Source organism: Trachemys scripta, chromosome 1 (genome assembly GCF_013100865.1).
Source record: "Trachemys scripta elegans isolate TJP31775 chromosome 1, CAS_Tse_1.0, whole genome shotgun sequence".
Lineage (NCBI taxonomy): Eukaryota > Metazoa > Chordata > Testudines > Emydidae > Trachemys > Trachemys scripta.
In genome coordinates, this window is record NC_048298.1 from 22722597 (window position 1) to 22745350 (window position 22754).

At 40.8% G+C, this 22754-nt stretch overlaps 1 protein-coding gene across 11 annotated transcripts in view; it reads left to right on the forward strand.

The window, feature by feature from the left end:
* The window catches only part of MAGI2 (membrane associated guanylate kinase, WW and PDZ domain containing 2), a 1117725-nt gene that overhangs the window by 771522 nt on the left and 323449 nt on the right, over window positions 1-22754 (forward strand). For all 11 annotated transcript variants that reach the window (XM_034765732.1, XM_034765767.1, XM_034765757.1 and 8 more), the window contains exon 6: window positions 3115-3194. In XM_034765732.1, the coding sequence (XP_034621623.1) occupies window positions 3115-3194 (80 nt within the window). The remainder of the gene's footprint in view (window positions 1-3114; window positions 3195-22754) is intronic.

Genomic DNA, 22754 nt, shown 5'->3' on the forward strand with positions numbered 1-22754 from the left:
ATTATTAGGTTTAGCTACTTTCATTTTGTATTTTAGGCATTATTCAGCAGATTCACAGACTTCTATGTACATAGACTCTAGGCTTCTGCACAATTTCTCCCTTGTACACTGGTAAACAAATTAGGATGAATTAAAATCTTTCACTACTACCATGTTCCGGGGGCATAGCATAGTGTAAAAGCCTATGGGAACTTTGACATCGAAACTCTTTCCATGGCTTTTGGCTTTAAGAAGCTGCTTTTGATTTCAAGGGGGAATCTTGCCCTCAGTAGCAGAGATGTAATTTTGTTCAGGAATTCTACACCTGCCTTTCAGTTCAGTTACAACATACAGTAATCAAGCTCATGGAAATGATGTAGGGGAGACTTTCTGAGCATGCCTTCCAGTGATGAAGTAGGGTTCTTTGCTGAATAACCGAAGAGAAGCCAGGGAAAAATGTTAATTGCACTGCAGCTATATTTCTTTCTGGATGCTTTTACTGCATCACCTCACCCCTTTCACTCAGTCAGTGATACCAGCCTTGAATGCCTGTTTGTGCACTTTCTCAATTGCCTTTGCATTTCCTCTCAAGCTGCCCTGTATAAATGGACTAATCTGAACTAATCTGTAAAACCACTACCTTCTCTTTCAAATCTGTCCGCGGGACTCGCATCTGTTACGACACCTGCAAGAAGCCAGCTGACCACTGATGGTTAGTATGAGTGGCAGTGTGGATAGCTGATATTAAGAATAATTTTTAAACGGTTTTAATGGTTCAGCAACATTAATGTGTGCACATAGTTTGTGTAACAGTGTGATATTAGTGTTGTTATGTATATTAATATAATGCCCTTGTTCTGCCTTCCTCTTTCTCTCCTATTGTTTCCTATGCTTACAGGTTAGGTTTTGGTGTTTAAATTAGATTATTAACTGCTTATCCTGGCCACAGCTTACAAACAAGGAGAAGTTGAGTCTTTAGGAAAGTTACACCTATGTTGGAACAATACTTAACTGTTTTCTGGTTAATTTCTTAGATTTAACAAAATCCTTGGAAAATGCAAGTCACTAATTCACACTTTAAATAGTAATATTGCTCTTAGTTTTCAAACTCAGGTGCCTAAATTTGGCACCTAAATGTCCTTTTTGGTGCCTAAATAAAAACCCATTTTAGACACCTATTATGAGCGTTGACTTAAATGTGTACTTAAATGATGCATCAACTCATCATATAGATTTGGTAACATGTTGAAGAGTTCTTAAGTTGCTCTAGGCTGAGGCAAAGTGACTTAGTGGATAGACCACTCAACTGGGACTCTGGAGTTCTTAGTTCTATTTCTAGCTCTGCTGCTGGGTGACTTTAGGGGAGTCACTTCACAGCTATGTGCCTCAGTTTTTCCTATCTGTAAAATGGGGGTGGTGATACTGACTTTCTTTGCAAAGTGCTTTAATCTACTGATTAAAGTGTTATATAAGAGCTATTTATTATTATTCGAGGAAGCCTGAAGGAAAGTGCTGGTGGATTCCTGCTGACTCACTGTAGCAAGTGGGGCTCACTATCCCTACCCTAGCTTACAGGCAGGTCGGAGTGGTTCTAGAGAAGCTCTAGGCAGAACAGTCCTCAGGGAAGAACCCTAGCCACAGATGATTTAAAGTATGGGCTGAAGGCTTGGGTTGGAAGTTACTTTATTATTATTAATTTCTACATAAATAAAGCCACAACCCAGAGGAGGGTGGGACTTTACTCTATTCAACATCTGTAGACTGTGTTTTGGTGTAGGGTAGGAAAGCCACCTGCTCCCAATGCCTAAAATGGGTATTTAAATGCCTAAATACAAATTTAAGTGGCTACTTCAGGCGTCCAAATTTGAAAATTGGCCTTATTATTATGGGTGAAATCAAGGCAAAGAGGACAATTGACATACCCAAGAGTACATAGGTAGTCAGGATAGGAGTAGGGATTAGAAAGCAGGACTTTCTTATGCTTAATGGAAGGATCACACCACTGGACCAGATCTCACTATGTATATAAATCAATACCAGTAATTGATAAATTACAAAATGTATCCAGATCAATTTTTGACTGGCTGCCTGGTTCTGTCTACTTTTCACTAACATTTACAACAAATGCTTTAAATAAATTTTAAATTAGACAGCAAATGTTATATTAATAATCTAAATAATTCAGTAATATATAAAACTGTACAAAGTGAGCAGCCTCCTAGGATGTGTTAGATAAATAAAACATGCCTTAGAAAGGGATGTCAGTGTTAGAAGACAGGCACCTGTGCAAATATGAGAATAATTGTTACATCTCCTTCCCATTTTATAGCCTTCCTTTCTTGGCATTGTATTTTTTATTTGGCTCCAAATTCAAAAGGAAGTGGAAAGGGTATACATTAAAAAAGCTTGTTTTAACTCTGATTAGATGCTCTGTGTGTCAATTCATTTGGCAAAATACTCTCCTGGAAAACAATTTGTACCAGTTCAGAGACTATTTCATTGCTGATTCCTGAAAGATCTATTCTGAATATAGCAAAATATCCACATGATTCATTCAGCTTGAGCAAAATACATCTTATCGTGGTAGAAGAATTAGATATGGAATAGATAAAGGTTGGTTAAACAAAGTGTCATTAATCACTCTGTTAGAAAATGTAGACTTTGCAGGAGCACACTGTAATTTGCATCATTTTTGCAATGCCTTGCCAGCATGGCTGTTAAGAAATAACAAACACGTATGTATGAAAAGGACAGGTTTAAGATGAAAATAATTCTATCCAAAAACTCTGAGGATGGTATGGAATCCTGTCAACCTCACTCATTCAACTAGAGAACACTGTATTTGTAATAAATTCCTTTTGCTCTGGATGAGTTCTGCATTTTCAATGAGGTTAACTTGGCAACATTCTAGTTGATTTTAATAAAAATAGCTGCTTTGAGGACAGGGAGCTGAGGTTGCCAAATTTACAGCTGCCTTGCACAATTACTCTTACACCTCCTTCAGGGCTACTTAGAACCAGTAAGCAAATTAAGTGTATCGATTGCAATTTTGTTGGACTAACCCTTTTTTTCTTAAGGAATAAACTTGATTCCTTTCAGTATGTGTCTGCTCAGAGTGATCTCTTTTCTTTTCAGCCATAACACAAAGACAACATCATGGCTGGATCCACGACTTGCGAAAAAGGCTAAACCTCCTGAAGAGTGCAAAGAAAATGGTAGGTTATTAAGTTTTCATTGCTGCTCAGAAAGGATTTGTCTTTGTGTGTGTGTGTCTCTCTGAATTCTTAAAAAATGAAGGCATTTTACGGACTGATAAAAGGTGTTTAATTGCTGCTTTGGTTATAAGCCATAAGTGATACAGTATTCTCAATGTGCCATGTGTTTCTGCTTTTTATTCCCACTTTCTGATGATATCTAAAGCTGAGGATCGCAAGTGTGTTTTATGTCTGTTTTGTTTTTTGACTCCTTGACTGACCCCTCTCCCTTGTCTCCCACTGAGAACTTTGGTCTGCAGAACAGAATCTCTTTTAAGATTCTGAGCTTTCAGTCTACAAGAAACGCAGTTCATAAGGGAAACCAACAGCACCATGAGAAATGAATATTATTTTATTTGATTTTAAATCCACAGTGCTGTGCTAGTTAGTATTTAAACAAAACAGTGTCTGATAGAACTGAGTGCGGCGGGGGGGGGGAGGAGAGAACAGTCACTATTACAGTTCCAGGCCAGATATTTAGTGTTGCAATAAAAATAGTTTAAAAAATAAAAACAAAAATAAGATTGGAGACATTTAAAAGAAATATATTTGTTATGAAAAACAGATAAAAGTGTATTTTGGTTAAAAAATATATCAACTGTGAGATATAGCTCTCATCAAACTGTATATCTTTATGTACACTCTATAGCTTTTCAGATTTTCTCTAGTAAAGTTTCTGTCATTAAAGCAATTTAATAAAATTATGTTAATAAATGCATTCTAATGAATCTTTTTCTTAGATGGTATATTTAAATTGTCCTATATTTCAGTGTTGGTTCAGCTCACCAAGTATCATAAGGTGGGAAGGGAATGATATTATTATTTTATTATTTTATTATTTTATTTTGAGCCATAGAAAAAGATACAGGGGATTTTACACCTGCATTATATATGCATTAGTTTAAAACTTATTTTGTGAATATGTGTTTAATGTAACATAAAATACTAGATGTTTTCAGACACCTTATTTGATTTATGTGAAACTGCCATTATACCTAATATTGATTAATGTAAACATTATCAGTAGAAGGGTAATTTTATGCCATTTTGCTCTGGTAAAAGACAGAGAATCATTGATGAATATTTGGGTGTATAAAATGTAAGGTCAGAGGTATGGTACAAAATGTTCTCTTATTTTATATAAATCTGTGCAGTTTTTAAGTACCCATTCATTCCAAGAATCTCTCCCCATTTCAGCAGTAATCCTGATTTTTCGCTTCTGACATGAAAAATATCACATCTGAATAATTTCGTGATACATTTTTTCCAGCACTGATAATGCTAGTTCCCCATGTCTTAAGTGCTACAATGCATACAGTAGAAGTATTACTGACACAAAACAAGGGGACTTGAGTTTTGCATTAGAAATGTGTCTCACATATGTTACTTGTATGACATATCATTGCCCAGTGCTTAGTGGTGCGTTGTCTTGAGTTTAAAAAACAAAACAAAACTAGACAGTGATACATCAGACATTGTTGAAAACAAATATATATTGCTCCTTTTCCTAGCAGTTGCAATTTACCGAAACCGCAACAACTATTTAAATGTCAAAAATTGAAATAATTTCAGATTATATATAGGATTATTTTGCAGCTATTTGACTAGGGTGTTACTGCATAGCACTCGTGGTCGCCTCTCGCTTTCAAGAGTTGCTCAGCTCATTAATGCAAAGTACTTGAAGTGAAGCATAAAAGATTTTAGGGAGAGATCTTATGCTCTTTTCCTCAAAGTAAAGCTCTCTGATGTAACATACACAATTTTCCTGTAGTTCTTTGCTTGCTCAAGATAGAAATTGCTTGGCTTCTTTAATTTTTTGAGTCTCCACAGAAATACAGGCCCCTCAAAATGGCAGATGCTTGTGAGGAGCTTTACCAGCTTACCATTAACGTCTGACATCGGGGAGTTTAATTTGGCACACAAGGCTTTTTTAGATTTAATGCCAATTAAAGTACTAACTTTATACTGGTTTCAGCTAAAGCTGTGTAAATTTGTTTTATGCCAAAGAAATTATTTGCTCTTTACAGTTTATGATCTACTAAAGTTCACTTCTAGGTGGAGATTCAGACTTCTAGGAAGTCAATGGTGCTTAAATAGGAAATGATACGTACTTTGTTTTCTAAATTGTTGTTATTTTTAGGGTTCATGTTTCTGCAAGTTAGTTTCATTGTAACTCACGGTTTGTGCTTTATTTATTTTATCCTGATCTGATGGTGTTAAATTTGCAAATGAACTGGAGCTCAGAAGTTTCTCTTTGGAGTCTGGTCCTGAAGTTTTTTTGCTGTAAGATGGCTACCTTTACATCTGCTATTGTGTGGCCAGGGAGGTTGAACACTTCACTGATTTGACACCATCAGATCAGGATTAAACAAAGACTATGAATGGCTATCCAACTACAGAAGCAGTTTCTCCTCCCTTGGTGTTCACACCTCAACTGCTAGCAGAGCACCTCACCCTCCCTGATTGAACTAACCTCATTATCTCCATACTGATTTATACCTGCCTCTGGAAATTTCCATTACTTGCATCTGAAGAAGTGAGGTTCTTACCCACGAAAGCTTATGCTCCCAATACTTCTGTTAGTCTTAAAGGTGCCACAGGACCCTCTGTTGCTTTCTACATTTTTGGGCCACTGACCACTAGGGTTTCCTCCACTACAGACAAAGCCTCTACTTTCGGTTGTTCTGTGTTCTTTGACAAACACTAATTCTCCACTCTCATTGACTCCCAAGCCTCCAGTCCCAGTTCCTTATTTATTACCTTTGTTATCCTCTAAACCTTCTCACACAGAGCTTCCTGCTCACTCTTCTCCTATAATCCCACCTGCCACTCACTGCCCATCAGAGAGGCAGGGTGGAGACTTGATGTCTATTCTTCTCTGCCCTGACCTGCTGTGTGACTTTGGGCAAGTCACTTCACTTCTCTGTGCCTCTGATTCCCCATCTATCATACCTATTTCGACAGTAATTTCTCTGAGGCAGGGACTGTCTGTTACTATGTGTATATACACTGCCTCACACAATGAGGGCCTGATCTCTGTTGGGGGCCTTCAGGTGCTACCATAATACTACTAAATAAAGATGGTCAGGAATTTTCCATCACAAATCATTCTGACATAAAAGGTAGTTTTTGCAGAATTTCAATTTTCTACCGAAAATTTTGATTTTGCCAAAAAGATTGATTTTCTGTTGGGAAAATTGAAATATATTTCATTTGGCTCAGTTTGACCTGAATTAGAATACTTCCTTTCTCTTTTAAAGAGGACCCAAAATACTTAGTTTTAAATCAGTTCAAAAAGCATTATACTGCATTTATTTATGATGCATTGAGAGTTGTAGTTCTGGCCCCCATTCCCCCCCTTGGACCAGACTCCCTGAATGACTACATCTCCCATGATAACAAACAAATAATAACAATAATAATAATTAATAATAATGAATAGCCTCTTATATAATGCTTTTCATCAATACATCACAACGCCCTTGACAAAGGAGATCATTTATTTCAGCATCATAATTTCCATTTTACAGATGGAGAAACTGAGACACAGGGGGGAAAAGTGACTTATATTTCCTCTCATAGTGCATCACGGGAGTCATATGATTTTTAGTGCTTCCTGAAAGAGAGAATCTGGCCATGGAGCCTTGAGAGAATGGGTGGGAGCAGAAATACATTTCCCATAAGGCAACTGGGAAATGCAATTTGATCTTGAAATGCATTTCAACAAACCAAAATGAAACACGTCAGTATCAGGAATGTCAAAATGTTTCATTTTGATCAAAATTGTCTAAACAAAATGTTTTGACATTTCCAATCAATTTCTTTTGGAATGTTGGCATTTTGACTTTTTGGCCAGTTTCAAGATGAAAACAAATGTTGAAATGATGGAATTTCTTATGGAAAGGAAATTCTGAATTTTGCTCAGCTCAGTAACAATTCTGCCCTCATTATTGGTCCCCATCAGTCAGTATCATAGATTCACAGAAATGTAGGGCTGTAAGGGACCTTGAGAGGTCATTAACTCCAGAGCCCTACAATGAGACAGGACCAAGTAAACCTAGACCATGCCTGACATATATTTGTCAAACCTATTCTTAAAAACCTCCAATGATGGGATTTCACAACCTCCCTTGGAAGCCTACGCCAGAACTTAACTACTCTTATAGTTAGAACATTTGTCCTAATATCTAACCTAAAGCTCCCTTGCTGAAGATTAAGCCTGCTACTTCTTGTCCTACCTTCAGTGGAAATGGAGAACAGTTGATCCCCATCCTCTTTATAAGAGCCCTTAATATATTTGAAGATTGTTATCAGGTCCCTCAGTCTTCTTTTCTTAAGACTAAACATGGCCAGTTTTTTTTTAACTTTTCCGCATAGGTTAGGTTTTCTAAACCTTTTATAATTTTTGTTGCTCTCCTTTGGACTCTCTCCAATTTATTTACATCTTTCCTAAAATGTGGCACCCAGATTTGGACGTAGTAGTCCAGCTGAAGACTGAAGCAAAATAGGCATTAAAAACCTCAGCCTTCTTGATGTCATCAGTTATTAGCTCTCCTTCCCCGGTAAGTAGAAGACGTACACTTTCCTTCATCTTTCTCTTGTTCCCAATGTATTTAAAGAACCTCTTCTTTTATGTCCCTGGTTAGGTGTAATACATTTTGTGACTTAGCCTTTTTTGTCCCTAATAGTCCTCCTCAGCAATTTGTCCATGTTTCCACTTTTTATAGGATTCCTTTTTGATTTGCAAGTCATTAAAGAGCTCTTGATGCACCCGAATTAGCCTCTTACTATTCTTCCAATCTTCCCTTCACATCAGTATAGTTTGCAGTTGTGCCTTTTTAATATTGTCTCCTTGAGAAACTGCCACCTCTCCTTAACTTCTTTGTCCCCTACATTTTCTTCCCATGGGACCTTACCTACCAATTCTCTCAGTTCGTTAAAGTCTGCTTTTTTATAGTCTATTGCCTTATTCTGTTGCTCCCACTCCTTTCTATCCTTAGATTTATGAAATCTGTCATTTCATGATAACTTTCACCCAAATTGCCTTCCACAATGTAGCTAGTTCCTCCCTGTTGGTCACAATCAAGTCTAAAATGGTTGTCTCCTGGTTACTTCCTCCACCTTCTGAAAGAATAAGTTGTCCCCAATACATTCCAAGAACTTACTAGAAATTTTGTGTTTTGCCAGAGTATTTTTCAGCAAATGTCTGGGTAATTGAAGTCTCCCATTACTACCAGGTCTTACGTTTTGGATATTTCTATTTGTTCTAGAAATGCCTTCTCCACCTCTTCTTTCTGATTTGGTAGTCTATAATAACCCCACCCACCCACCACCACCACCACCTACCGTAACATCACCTCTGTTTTTCCCCTTTTATTTTTGCTCAGAGACTTACAACTGGTCTGCCTCTTACCTCCTTCTGGACCTTAGAATAAGTGTCTATATTCTTGATGTATATGCCATACCTCATCCCTTTTTTCCTTCCTGAACAAGCTTCCAATATTCCAGTCATGAGATTTATCCCACCAAGTCTCTGTGATACCAATTAAGTCATATTTTAGCTTATGTATTAGTTCTTCCAGTTCTTCCTGTTTGTTCCCCAAACTCCTTGCATTTATGTAATGATACGTCTGATGCTGAGCAAATCCCCCCAGTGATTTCCTTCTGGTTGCTCCTACTACTCTATTGTAGTTTTCCATCCCCCAACATCTAGATTTCTGTTAAGATTACTTTTTTTTTATGTTGACCTGTAGGCTTTTGTCACCTTCCCCCTTTGAACCTAGTTTATAGCTCTCTCTAATTAGGTTGTTGAGTTGGTGAATGGTGCTACTCTTCCCTGCTTTATCAGGTGGACCCATCTCTTCCCAGAAGTCCTCTTTCCCTGGAACAGCATGTCATAGTCAAGGAAGGTGAAGCCCATCTGTGCAGCCATACATACATTCATCATACATTAGCCACCGCTACCACATACTCCTCTTCCCAAAAAACAATGGAAAGCTGTAATATTATTAATATAGACTTGTTTTTAAAACAATACAAATTCAACAGTATGGTCCTTTCCAATGAACAACTCTGAACCGCCATTCTAGAAATTCCATACAGGAAGATACCAGTTTACTTTCTGTATAGGCTATCTGGAGCCCCAGACTTATCAGTATCCTGGGAAAACAATAACCCCTCAGATTATGAAATAGGCGCCGTCCTTCTTACTTTTTTCCCACCTTTGTGCAACCTATTTCCTGGCTGGTCATTACTTCCATGGAACACAAGGTCATCCCATGTTCGGCATATGCTCGCTTTTGGAAATTTTACATTGTGTGGTACTGGGAAGATTTGAGAAAAAGTTCTAAAATCACTGGATGTTTTGTAGTCTCAATCTCTGAATGCATCTCTCTTACTGATATCTTTGAACTTCCTCGCTGCAGGGTGACTGTTGTTTTCGTATCACTTCACCTGTGTCATACAAATATGCCTTCATGTATCTGTCCCAAGCTGCTGTTTTACCCTTTAAACGCCCCTTCTTAAATGCTCCCACATAGCTAAAATTAGAGGTAACTAAAGCTCAATTAGCTACTGGCTAGTGGCCCTTTTATTGATCTCCAGTCAGGAGTCACCACCTGTCTTACTCATTTCTTGTTCCAGCAAGAGTTACTAATCGACTGCCAACTGATGAAGGGGAAGCCATTTTATTATGTGCCATGTGCAATTTTATTGTTCTTTAAAACACTACTGTGAATGTAAACAAGCAAATATTTACTTAAACATCACTAGAATTTCTTGAAAAGGATATCATTAATATTTAATAAATGCCTTCAGCTAAAAGACTCTGTCTGCACACGAAGAAATATGGTCTTTTAACAGGATAGCCCACTAAATAGGTATGGATCTTGTCACATACATTCAGTGAGTTTTGAATTATATGATTAGTTAATGGTACTAAACCAATAGAAAAATTGGTTTATTTTTCCATTTTAACTTCAGTAGGTTGATATATTCAGTTGCATAAGCTATATACAAAGAGATCCTGGCAACTTGGCAAGTGATATTTCAGCATTTTAAATCATATTCAGTTTTTCTGTACTTACTTTAAAGAACTTATACTAAAATTAGTCTTCAGTTTAGCTGCTTTTTTTCTTCATATGGTTCATTAGCTGGTACTTATTTTTTTCTTTTAAGAAAAAAGATGATGAAAAACAAAGAGAAAAATAAAATGTCAATGATTAAACAAATGAATCCACCAATGGAAAAGCATAATTGTCATAATTCCAATTTGTTTGTTTAGGTGGGTGGCTTTTTTTAATCTCAGAATTTTTGTTGAAGATTGTTTTATTTAAAAATAAGCAACTGAATAGCCCTCTACTCTTGTAGTTAAAGGTACCAGTCTTGCAGCTGATTTGAATATGTAGTAGGTAGCAGATGGTCTGAAATCTGAAATACCTAACTTGCTGTTCTAATGCAGCTGGAACACCTACAAAATATTATTTATAACAAAAATTAAATGTGACAGAGTTAATTTCATTTTTGAGTAGGTATTTCCCACATATAACCACACTCCTGTTTTTCCCCTCTGCTTTGCCCAGTACCAGAATGTTTGAGTAGCTCTGTTAGAAATCACAATTTGGAATCCACTCTGATCATGCATAGATCTATGCACATGCTTAACTTCACACAAGGTGTCCAGTGTAGTAAAGTTAAGCATGTGTGTAAATCTGTTCAGGATTGGGGCTTATATCACAAACACAGTAAGAGAAACTATCCCGTTTTTATTTACTACTTTCTTTACAATTCTGTAAAAAGAAATACATTTCCATCATTATGTCCTCTGCTGTTTTCAAAAGAGCTTTTGGACTAAAAGATATGAAATATTGGCTTTCTAATTTCCTTGAGTTGTTAAATTCATGTTCCCACTGGACACAAGTAGTAAGCTTTCTTATATGCTTCTGTAATATACTGGCATTGTTTATGGGTACCAGTGCCCCCTCATGGAGGACATACACAGGATAAAATCCTCTCTACTAATTGATTCTCATTTAACTCAAGTGATAGAAGCTTGTGTGTTTGGAACTCAGTCTTTCAGCACCAGCTGTTATGAAGCTTTTCTCTTCCACCCAAGTCTCTGAGTATCTGCCTGTGACCATTGTTTTGTATTTCAGCATAAGAAAATAAATAATATAAAACTCTTTTGACCAGCATCTACTATGAATTACCAGTAAAAGTTTGGTAAATATTACCAAAAGTTCCAGCATCTACATCACATTAAGTATCTAAAAATATGTTACTGGTGGGATTTCAGTGTTGGCCTAACTCTGCTCCCATTGAAGTCAATGGGAAACTGGACCGTAAATGCTTTGCTAATATTTTCCCATATATGCAGTCATTGTAGTTAACACAAGGATGTTATGTGTTTGCACATGGCAAGGCAGGTGGAATTCACAATCATGAAGTTACGCATGAGACATTTTCTCTATTAAGAGAAAAGTCCGCACTTAAAATAATTTAAAAAAAAAAAAAGGCTGAGAATCCCCACCATACTGGCTGAGTATGTTTGTTTTGGAGGGATTTGTTTGTTTAAATTTTGAATTATTCTTCATAAATTATACTGCCTGATACTGAAAATCCTGTTTATTCAATGGGACCACAAGCATGCAGCACCTGTAGAATTAGGTTCAGAGTGCAGTGAAGAGAGCCAGACAAAATGTGAGCAGTTCTGAGGCAAACTTTTCCATGCAGCTCTGCAAATACTTTTTCTAGTCAGACATCAAAGCCCCTCCTATTCCAGGCTGTGTCACTTATGAACGGGGACTGCTCTTCATATATTTTTGCCTGGTGGCTTTGTGATGTGAATTAATGACTAGGATTTAGAACAAGATTGAGAGACCACCAGCTTCATTTTCACTTGTGATCTAGATCCAGATGTTTACGGACAATAAGCTTATTGCACCCGCATCGTTTTTGTGTTAATACTTTTCTTTTTACCGTTTGCTAATCTGATTTTTAAAATAGTATTTAACACCCTCAGTTTTGCAAGGGCCCACCATTATCCAAGCTAGCATTCAGTGTAACAAGACTGATCACAAGGAATTTATTTGGCATTTAAGTGGATGTCAAATATGCTTCCAGGGGCTTGTCATTTCAATTCAGTATTAATTAAGCAATAAAAGGTGTCTCTTGAAGAATAATGACCAGCTGAAAGAGTCAGAAACTGAATCTGGTCATTAATGAACTAAGAAAATCTCTGTACCAAATTTGTCATTACTATTAAAACATGAAAACTACAACCCCCAGAGGATTTTGTTCCTGGGATTATCCTAGGGGAATAGAGAACATATTCTAGAGAATGAACAACCTGTATGTTAGCCTCTCGGATGGTTTGAATCCTTTCTAACATTCCATTTAGTTTATAATCATAGAATCATAGAAGATTAGGGTTGGAAGAAACTTCAGGAGGTTATCTAGTCCAACCCTCTGCTCAAAGCAGGACCAACCCCAACCAAATGATCCCAGCCAGGGCTTTGTCAAGCTGGGACTTAAAAACCTCTAAGGATGGAGATTCCACCACTTCCCCAGGTAACCCATTCCAGTGCTTCACCACCCTCCTAGTGAAATAGCTTAGCTCCATCCTCTTTGGAACCCCCCTTCGGGTAGTTGAAAGCTGCTATCAAATCCCCTCGTCACTCTTCTCTTCTACAGATTAAATAAACCCAGTTCCCTCAGCCTCTCCTCATAAGTCATGTGCCCCAGCCCCCTAATCATTTTCGTTGCCCTCCTCTGGACTGTCTCTAATTTTTCCACATCCTTTCTATAGTCGGGGGGCCCAAAACTGGACACAATACTCCAGATGTGGTGTCACCAGTGCCAAATAGAGTGGAATAATCAGTTCCCTCGATCTGCTGCCAATGCTCCTACTCATGCAATATACCATTAGCCTTCTTGGCAACTAGGTCACACTGTTGACTCATATCCAGCTTCTCGTCCACTGTAATCCACAGGCCCTTTTCTGCAGAAATGCCGCTTAGCTAGTCGGTCCCCAGCCTGTAGTGGTGCATGGGAGTCTTCCATCCTAAGTGCAGGACTCTGCACTTGTCATTGTTGAACCTCATCAGATTTCTTTTGGCCCAATCCTCCAATTTGTCTAGGTCACTCTGGACTCTATCCCTACCCTCCAGCATATCTTCCTCTCCCCACAGCTTAGTGTCATCCGCAAACTTGCTGAGGGTGAAATCCATCCCATTAGCCAGATCATTAATGGGGCAATCCCCTTGATACCGGCTGCCAACTAGACATCGAACCATTGATCACTACCCGTTGAGCCCAACAATCTAGTCAGCTTATAGCCCATTCATCCAATCCATACTTTTTTAACTTTCTGGCAAGAATACTGTGGGAGACTGTATCAAAAGTTTTGCTAACGTCAAGATATATCACATCTACTGCTTTCCCCATATCCACAGAGCCAGTTATCTCATCAGAGAAGGCAATCTGGTTGGTCAGGCATGACTTGCCCTTGGTGAATCCACGTTGACTGTTCCTGATCACCTTCCTCTCCTCCAAGTGTACCATTAAATGAAATATTCCCATTACTATCAGCCCCTTTATTGCTACATGCCCTCTCGGGGCATATAGAACTCCTTACAGGTCCACAGTACTAATCTTAAATGTAGATAATTACAAAGACAAAAATACATTCAAGTAAGGAAACAGTTTTCATTTTCTCTTGTCTGTTTAGCAATCACTTGACTGCTTTGGAGTACTGCTCATATAAGTATTTATTATTGCACCCTGATATTAGCCCACACTTGTCACTGAAGACACTACTAGAAACATCTTAATGTTTTGAAGGTGCTAAACTCAAGGGGAGGAAGTATAAGATAGTGGCTAGAGATAGGCAGCTGGAAGTCAGGATTCATTGGTTTTAATCCTTGTGCAGCCATTAGTTCATCATGTGAGCTAATGCAAATCACTCTGTCTCATTGTGTGTATAACATACACACTTCTGACAAAGGTGTTGTGAAGTTTAATTGTTTTTAAAAAGGTCTGAGATTCTCAGTTGAAAAATGTCCACCTTTTTACAAACTTATATTAACTACATTTGACCATTTCAGTGGTTACCATGATGCGCTAATCTCCATTCTAAGGATGAGGAATACTACATATATCATCAGCGCTTTGTGCAAAATGTTAAACAGTAACTTTTTAAGGGTGCTTATTGTAAGTTATTTTAGCATTGTATTTTAATTTCAGAATAAGAGAAACTTATCAGTAAAGGATTTATGTTAACACAGAACTAGAGGGGCAGGATACACAGTGATGTTAGAGTGAACATGGTAGTGTAGATCTTGTTGAAACTTGAAATGTAAAAAGTGTGACCAGTCAGTTCAGATAGTGAAAATGGTTGGGGGGGGGGGTATCCAAAACTTGCCTACCCTTCCCATTTGAACGTCCATGGCTCAGATAAAAAGAAACACAGATTCAAAAAGCCCCTGTTTTGGGTTCTGTACACTCAAAATGTGGCCAAAAAGATTACAGAAAAACAAAATGTGGCTTCATCATCCCATCTCTATTTGGGCTAGGGTGACCACCTTTTCAAAAGGCAAAAACAGGACACATGCAGGAGCCCTGTCCCCCCTGTATGGCCAGTCTCTCCTCTCTTACCCCCAAGGCCCCACCCCTTGCTCCTCCTCTTCCCCCATCCCCCACCCCCGAGACTCCATCCCCTGGCCAGGCCAGAAGCCAGAGCCAGGCCATGGTAAGAGCAGCCCCGGGAGTGTGGGCCACTGTAGGGAACTCTGGACCCTCCACCTGCCCTGGGCACGGAGCTGGGGTGCCCAAGAGCAGCCCCTGGTCTGTGTCCCCGCTCCATGGGGTGTGCCACCCAGGGCAGATAAAGGGTACAGGACACTGGGGCTCCCCAGGCGGTGCTTACTACTAGGGCTGTCCCTAGGCATACGCAGCATACGCTGCTGCGTAGGGCACCGGAAAATTTGGGACACCATTCCCCTAGCTGGCCATGGCTGGAATCCTCTCTTCTCTGGCCCTTCACCTGTGCTTGGCTGGTGGGCTTCTCCCCGTCCTTGCCCCCTTCCTCTCTCCCTCCCTCACTCCCTTCTCAGCTAGCCAGCTGAGTGCTCCAGCCTCCGGGTCTGCCGCCCCAGCCCTGCGGAGCCCAGAGCAGCGCGGCAGCCTGGCCCACCACTGCCCAGAGCGGGGTCCCTCCCTGGACCCTGCCTGCCTGCGCCGCTCAGTCTCTGGCGGGGGCCAGGCCAGGGCCTTGACAGGAGGAGCTAAACTTCCACATGAGTCGGGGAGTGAAGGGGGGGGGGGACTTAAAGTGACACGCACACAGGGCCGGTGGAAGGATGTTTCGCGCCCTAGGCAAAACTTCCACCTTGCGCCCCCCCGTCCCTGAGCCCCCGCCCTGAGGCGCTCCCCCCGTGGCATCTCCCCCCCTCCACCCTGAGGCGCCCCCCCCCAGCGGCAGCTCCCCACCCCCAACCCTGAGGCACCCCCCCCGCCCCAGCTCACCCGTGCCCTGCCTCCTCCCCGAGCACGCAGTTGCTGCTTCACTTCTCCCGCTTCCCAGGCTTGCGGCGCCAATCAACTTAGGCGCTGCAAGCCTGGGAGGTGGGAGAAGTGAAGCAGCCACAGCGTGCTCGGGGAGGAGGCGGGGCAGGGGTGAGCTGGGGCGGGGAGTTCCCCTGCATGCCACCCCCCCCCCTTGCTGCAGGCGGCCCTCCCCGCGCTCCACTGCCCCAGCTCCCTCCGCCTAAATGCCGGCGGCGACTGGGGCGGCCGAAGATCCAGCCACCGTGGTCGCTGCCAAAGAAAATGGTGTCCCCCCCAAATCCTAGCACCCTAGGCGACCGCCTAGATTACCTAAATGGTTGCACCGGCCCTGCACGCACATACACACACATATTATTGTTGTTATTATTACTGCTTGGTACTTCCTGTCAAAATGCTTCTGATGAGGGGCTGCAGGAGGGCTGTGGGCTCTGGCAAGATGCAACCCCCATGTGACAGTATGAAGCCTGCCTTGAGCCACTGCCGCAGCATCTGCTGCGTACAAAGCATGGTGTGTGTCAGCAATGGGGTGGGGTTCTGGGGGTCCGTGGGCAGGGGTGGTGGCTGTGCCACCTCAACACACTCGGGTCAGCGGTACCGGCTGGGGACCGCCTTCAGTGGAGCATAGGGGCACCAGTTTAATAATACTGCATAGGGCCCCATAAGTCCTAAGGATGGCCCTGCTTACTACTGCCCAGCTCCAGTTTTTGGCCTGGCCAGGGGCAGGGCCTCTGGGGGGGAGAGGAGAAGCAGGGGGCGGGGCTTGTGTTGGGGGTGTGTGGCTAATGCCTACCTCATTCCCCCCACTGGGAAGAGGATGGTGCCCACCCCTGAGCCTCAGGCAGGCACAGAGTGGTGCCACAGGAAATCCAGAACAAATGCAGTCCCAGAGTCATTCAACTCAGAACCAGGACTTGAACTCTGCTTTTCAAGACTGTCCAACCCAATTCAGGATGGCTGATCACCCTAATTTGTGCTAATATGTTCATTAGAGATAGTTGAAAAAAATTCAAATTTTGAAACTTTTTGACAGAAAAAAGGGACAATTTTATTGACAAATGTTCATGAAAGTTTTACCTATTTTTTGACCAACTTTAAGTTGAAATCCTGGCCCCAGTGAAGTGAATGGCAAAACTCTGATGGACTTCATTGAGGCCAGGATTTCACCCTTAATGTTTATGTACTACGTGGTGTGGGGGAAAAAAGGAACCTTAAAATGTTCCTCCAAGGACTTTCTTGTTTAAAGGAAATTTCCTGTCAGGAAAATTGTGCTCACACGAAGAAGAATTTGCAACATGGCCTTTTAGCAATAGATATGCATACTACAGAACCGTTTATAAATAAAGATAGAATAAAATATTGAAATCCCTACAGAAATATTCTTTCAATCATAAATAGAAATCATAGTAGGTGATCGTTAATCCTATTCACTCTATGTCCTTAATGGTTCAATCTTGACTTCTAAATGGCAATGAAACATGATAGATTTAACATAGGAGTCTTGTGGGATTGTATTCATTACAATGTTTTCAGCCACCCTCATTTTTATTATTTCTCCTTCCCTTGGAGTTGTTCATGAAAGCTCTTACTTTTAGCAGAGATCATTAAAGAAAAAGGAATGAAACAGTTCATTCTTTTTAAAAATTAATCTTCATAATGGACTCATTTTAAATTTGATCCAGAAGATCAGGCATCTGATTCATCAGTGGGGTTAGTGAGCTTAGAAGGAAAAATAATTTTCTGTCCTTTGGCGGTAAATTTGCCTGCTTCTACAGTCCTATTATGTATTTCCTGCTAGTCATTAAAAATGATGTTTTCCTACTAGGTACATAATTTGCTAAGGTTTGTAGCAGCCACTCACAACATATTTTATCTGACACTTCTTTAATGCAGTTTTTTTTTACTATTTTGCCAATATGTTTAATCTTTTGTGTTTATATATTAGAATACTGATAGGCCTGTGTTGCAGAGTTCAGATACAGATCTAAACTTCTTCATAGTTCAGGGGTGTTGGGATCTGGGCTTTGGTTCAGATCCTTCTCTATCATTGTGAGCTTCTGCTTCTTATCAGCTGGGTTGTTACACAGAGATGTAACATTTTCTGTTACTTTGTGGCTTTTATTTACTTTTTATTTTTCCATGATGCCATGCCCTTTAAAGTGAAATTCGTTCTGGGGTCATAGACTATCCCTGTTAGTTAAAGCTTTGACAGGAGTGGAAGAACATACCTGCATTTTGATCTCAAGATATCATGGATTTAAGGTTTAATAAATGAAGCAGCCCTTTCGAAAGATGCAGTCTTTAAGGAATAATGACTTTTTACTGTCAGATAATGGGTTAAGTGTTTTCTGAGTGTAAGCCCCCCTCTTGCTCACTGGCTCAGTGTGAGGTTGTACAAGATATGGGAAGCCTGCCTTGTGACTTTTTACACAATTTTGGGAAACTGGGCCTGAGGCTTCTTTGTGTGCTCTGCGTTGTGTGTCATTGTGTGTTCATCTCAGACCAAACCCACTCACACAAACCACCAGGAACAAGGCTTTATTCTGTAAAGAACATAGAATAAGGATTACAGTCCAGCAGCCTCCTTGCTGCTTGCCTGCTACATGCTCCCAGCTCAGTCAGTGCTGAGACCTCCTCCTGGGAGAGCAGAGGGTACATTGTACAACATGACCCTGCTTACAAACATGGTCTAACTCCCACAATAAATTAACCCCCAAACAAACAAGCCCATGTTCTTTTTTGTATCATTTAAACTCCTCTGAGGGTGCTCTTTAAGCCCTTTTTGGCCTGACTGTTGCCAACTTTCTAATCGCACAAAACTGAACACACTAGACCCGCCCCTTCCCTGAAGCCCCGCCCCCTGTCATGCCCCTTCCCCTCACTACATTCCCCCTCCCTCGGTGTCTCACTTTCCCCCCCACTCACTTTCACTGGGCTTGGGCTGGGGGTTGGGGTGCAGAAGGGGGTGAGGGCTCTAACTGGGAGTGCGGGCTCCAGGGTGGGGCCAGAAATGAGCAGGAGGGGGATCGGGGATGTGGCAGGGAGTTGGGGTGCGGGAGGTAGTGAGGACTCTGGCTGGAGGTGTGGGCTCTGTGGTGGGGCTGGGGATGAGGGGTTTGGGGTGCAGGAAAGGGTTCCAGGCTGCAGGGTGGGGCCAAGGGATTCGGAGTGCAGGAGGGGGCTGCAGTTGAGGCAGGGGATTGGGATGTGGGAGGGGTTGAGGGCTCTGGGCTGGGGATGCTGGCTCTGGGATGCAGCCAGGGATGAGGGGCTTGGGATGCAGGAGGGGGCTTCAGGCTGGGGGTGGGGCTGAGGTATTTCAGAGTGCAGGAGCGGGCTGCAGGTTCAGGCTGGGATGAGAGGTTCAGCATGTGGGAGGGAGCTCTGGGCTGGGGGTGTGGGCTCTGGGGTGGGGCTGGGGATGAGGAGTTTGAGGTTCCAGAGGGGGTTCTGGGTTTGGGGGTCTCAGGGCTGGGGCAGGGGATTGGGGCTCGGGGTTGGGGCGTGGGCTTATCTCGCACAGCTACCAGTCAACAGCACAGTGGGACTAAGACAGGTTCCCTGCCTGTCCTGGCACCGCACTGCTCCCCGGAAGTGACCACCAAGTTTGGGTCCTAGGCGGCATGGCCAGGAGGCTCTGCGTGCTGCTCTCACCCACAGGCACCATTCCCTCTCAGGTCCCATTGACTGGGGGCCCCAATTTATAAAAATGCTAAAGTGGTGTGTGATTCAAAGGTTGAGAACCCCTGGCATAGGTATTCACTGTGACATCCAGAATGCTGAAGAACATTTTCAGAGGTGGGGTAACAAGCTATATGTTCAGAATTAATAGTGAAGGCTGTGTAGTAGAATTGGATGGCTGTGAGAGACTGAGTGTGTGTGAACCTAGAGATGCTGAGAGTATTGGTAAGACAGAGAGTATAAATAGTAAAAGAGTTGAGTTTGTGATTCATTAAAGTCACATAGGCGAATATTTGGGCATAGAAAGACACAGGAAAAAATGCATTGTTGACATAAGAAGGTCTTGAAAATAGAGACAGAAATGGGCTTGGGAAGCAAAGGGGTAGAATCTTGGAATTACAGTGAGAGCACCCAAAGGGCATCTCAGAAAGATCTAGCCCTTGGAGTTGTACTCAGACTCCAGGATTATGAATCTCAGATGTTTTCTTTTAAATGTGAGATTATCATATTTTTCATGCTACAGGGGGATGTAATTTAATGTTTCATTAAAATAACATTTTTAATTGCATTTTCTTTTTAAATTTTGTGAAGGTTTTATGTTTCGTAGAACAGTAGTTTTTGGTGAGATTGTTGTTGTTTTTCAAATGCTTTGGGAACTTTACAAACTTAAATATCTTCTCCCCACAGTTCTGCCCCTCTCTTCCCCTATTGCCTCTTGCTTTGTCATACAGACTAGTAGTATTGTACCTGACAGCTAATGTGCAGTTCTCTGCTCTTCATGTAGTTGCAGCAGACCCAGGATTCATTTCTTCAGGGTCCACAGTATAAACCAAATTATGTTTGAATTACCAAGTACTATATTGCTATATTATCCATCATTTGCTTTTGTTGTACAGTTACAAATGACATTATTGTCCTTTGATATTGCATACATTTAAAAACCTAGATTAGGTCTGAATCCTGAAAACACGTGTGCTTATCTTTACATTTGTGTGTAATCCAGTCACTTTCAGTGGGATTAAGGGTAAGCACATTTGTGAGTGTTTGCAGGATCAGAGCCTTAGATTTTGAGAAATAAAGAATTAATTTATGCTTCTGTCTAGCTAGTGTAATTTTCATTTTAAGCAGAACTGTAATGTGTTCATTCTGTTTGCTGGAATTTAAACAGTATTATTTTTCCTTCTTATATTTTTGCCAGCAGTATCTAGACTTCTCTGTTAACACGAGGAAGTAGCTTTTTCCCCCAAGGATTTTGTACATTCTGGTATTTCTGTGAAAAATCAAGTTTTTCCCTGATTAGCAAGTTAACGATCTTGTTCCAATTGTATAAGATGTTATTGATTATGCAGATAATTTAAACCATGGTTCTTCAACTCTAGTACCAGATAAAGCAATCTCAGTCTATAATAATGCTACAGGTATTTGACTTGTTTCTTAAGGAACAAGTATAATCCACACACCCTAGTACAATGCAAAATGAACATTGCTAGTTGTCTGTAGATCAGATACGAAAGTTCACTAATAAGGGTTCCTGTGTAGCTGTTCTGTTTCAAAATCTTCCTATTTACTTTAAAAGTACAGATTGATATTACTCCCCAGCATTATGAGAACTGCTCATTATATTAAGTATGTACGTTTGTCATTATTCCAGTGGCGAATTCTTTACAGTCTCCTTTTCAGTTTCTTAATGGAATGTTCCCACTTAGTTCTATATCTTTGATGAAAGATTTAATGCTCTTGAATGTATAGCTGATTGTCCAAGTGCATTTTAAAGTGAATAGATATACCAGATTCCCAGAGCAACAACTGCAATTGGATAGGAAGCACAGTCCTACTCACCCCTCCAATGAATGGGAAAAAGAATTTGGTGTTGAGCTCAACTGGGCCAATTCTTGCACTGGTTTGCACTTCATACTGCCCCATTGATTTCAGTGGAATTGTACAGGGAGTTAAGTCATTGTAGAATTTAGCCCAGTGCGCAGCACAAGCAAAGACATTTGTTTTACCCTAATATTAGCCCAACCAGAAGGAATTTTTCTGGCTTAAGGAATCTTTTGCTAATAGAGATTGAGGCTTCCATCCTATTTGCAGCAATGTGGAAGATCACCATGAAGGCAAGAGCACAAATTGACAGGTGGTTAATATTGCAGGTAAGTGAAGCAGATAGACAGAGGTTGAATGGAACTCTCCCAAGCATTGCTAACTCACACTTCCTCGGTAGAATATGCACACCCACCCGTCCAAGGAAAGAAGACAGATGGGGTGGTCTGCTGGCACTTCAATTATAGTATTCATAATAATCATAATACATATTAATAAGAATTATAATTATAATACAGAGGTTACCTAAGATGACTTTTAAATGAATTAGCCATGCAACAATAATATTTTAATTAAAAAAAAAAACCCTACTTAAATGGGTTCGCCAGTAGTGAAAGGACAAAGGGGACTGATCCAAAGCCCATTAAACGGCTTCTATTGACTTCAGTGGTCTTTGGATCAGGGACAAAGATATTTGATTTGTTGGAAGGATATTTGCCCTGCTTCAGATAGTGACACGAAAAGAGCTCTGTTTAGATGAGGAACAAGCTGGTTGGAATTTTATTTCTCCAACAAAAAATACCCCTAATTATATTTATGTAATTTTTTTTCTTCAAACAGAGCAGCTGATAGGAGTACAGTCTATGTTTAAAACTTGCATGCAAGTAGTGCTTATGTTGCATTGCTTATGCATTTATGATAATAAGTCCCCCCACCCTTCTGTCCTGTATAATGGTTTCTGAATGACTGTGGCAGTGGTTGCTGCTAATTGATGGCTTGCGGGAGTGTTGCACCTGTGTTGGCTCTCCTCCCGTGATTACAGTGGACATTTAAAAATAAACCACTTCTCTGCCAATTATCATCACTGAGATATTCTGCTCATGTTTACTTTGTTTTTTCCTGAGATTCAGTCTGCTTGAGCTAACCAGAAGCTGGAAAATAACATAATAGCTTGTTTTCTCTCCTTGGGATATTTATTCTAATGACCATGTTGGAAGAGAGGCTGGCTAGGATACTTAAAGTGCACTAGCTGTTCGTTTATTCTTTTTAGATCTTCATTTGAGAGAAAAACATAATGCCAGGAATCTATTCCTTTCCTGGGAAAATGAACATGCATAGCTGTCACTGAAGTAATTATGGTTAGGCATTGTTACTATAAATGTAAAGCAGTCTTTGTTTCTTGGATCTGCTATTTGAAAAAGCAATAACAAGATTTTTTTAAATGTTCCATGTGGGGAT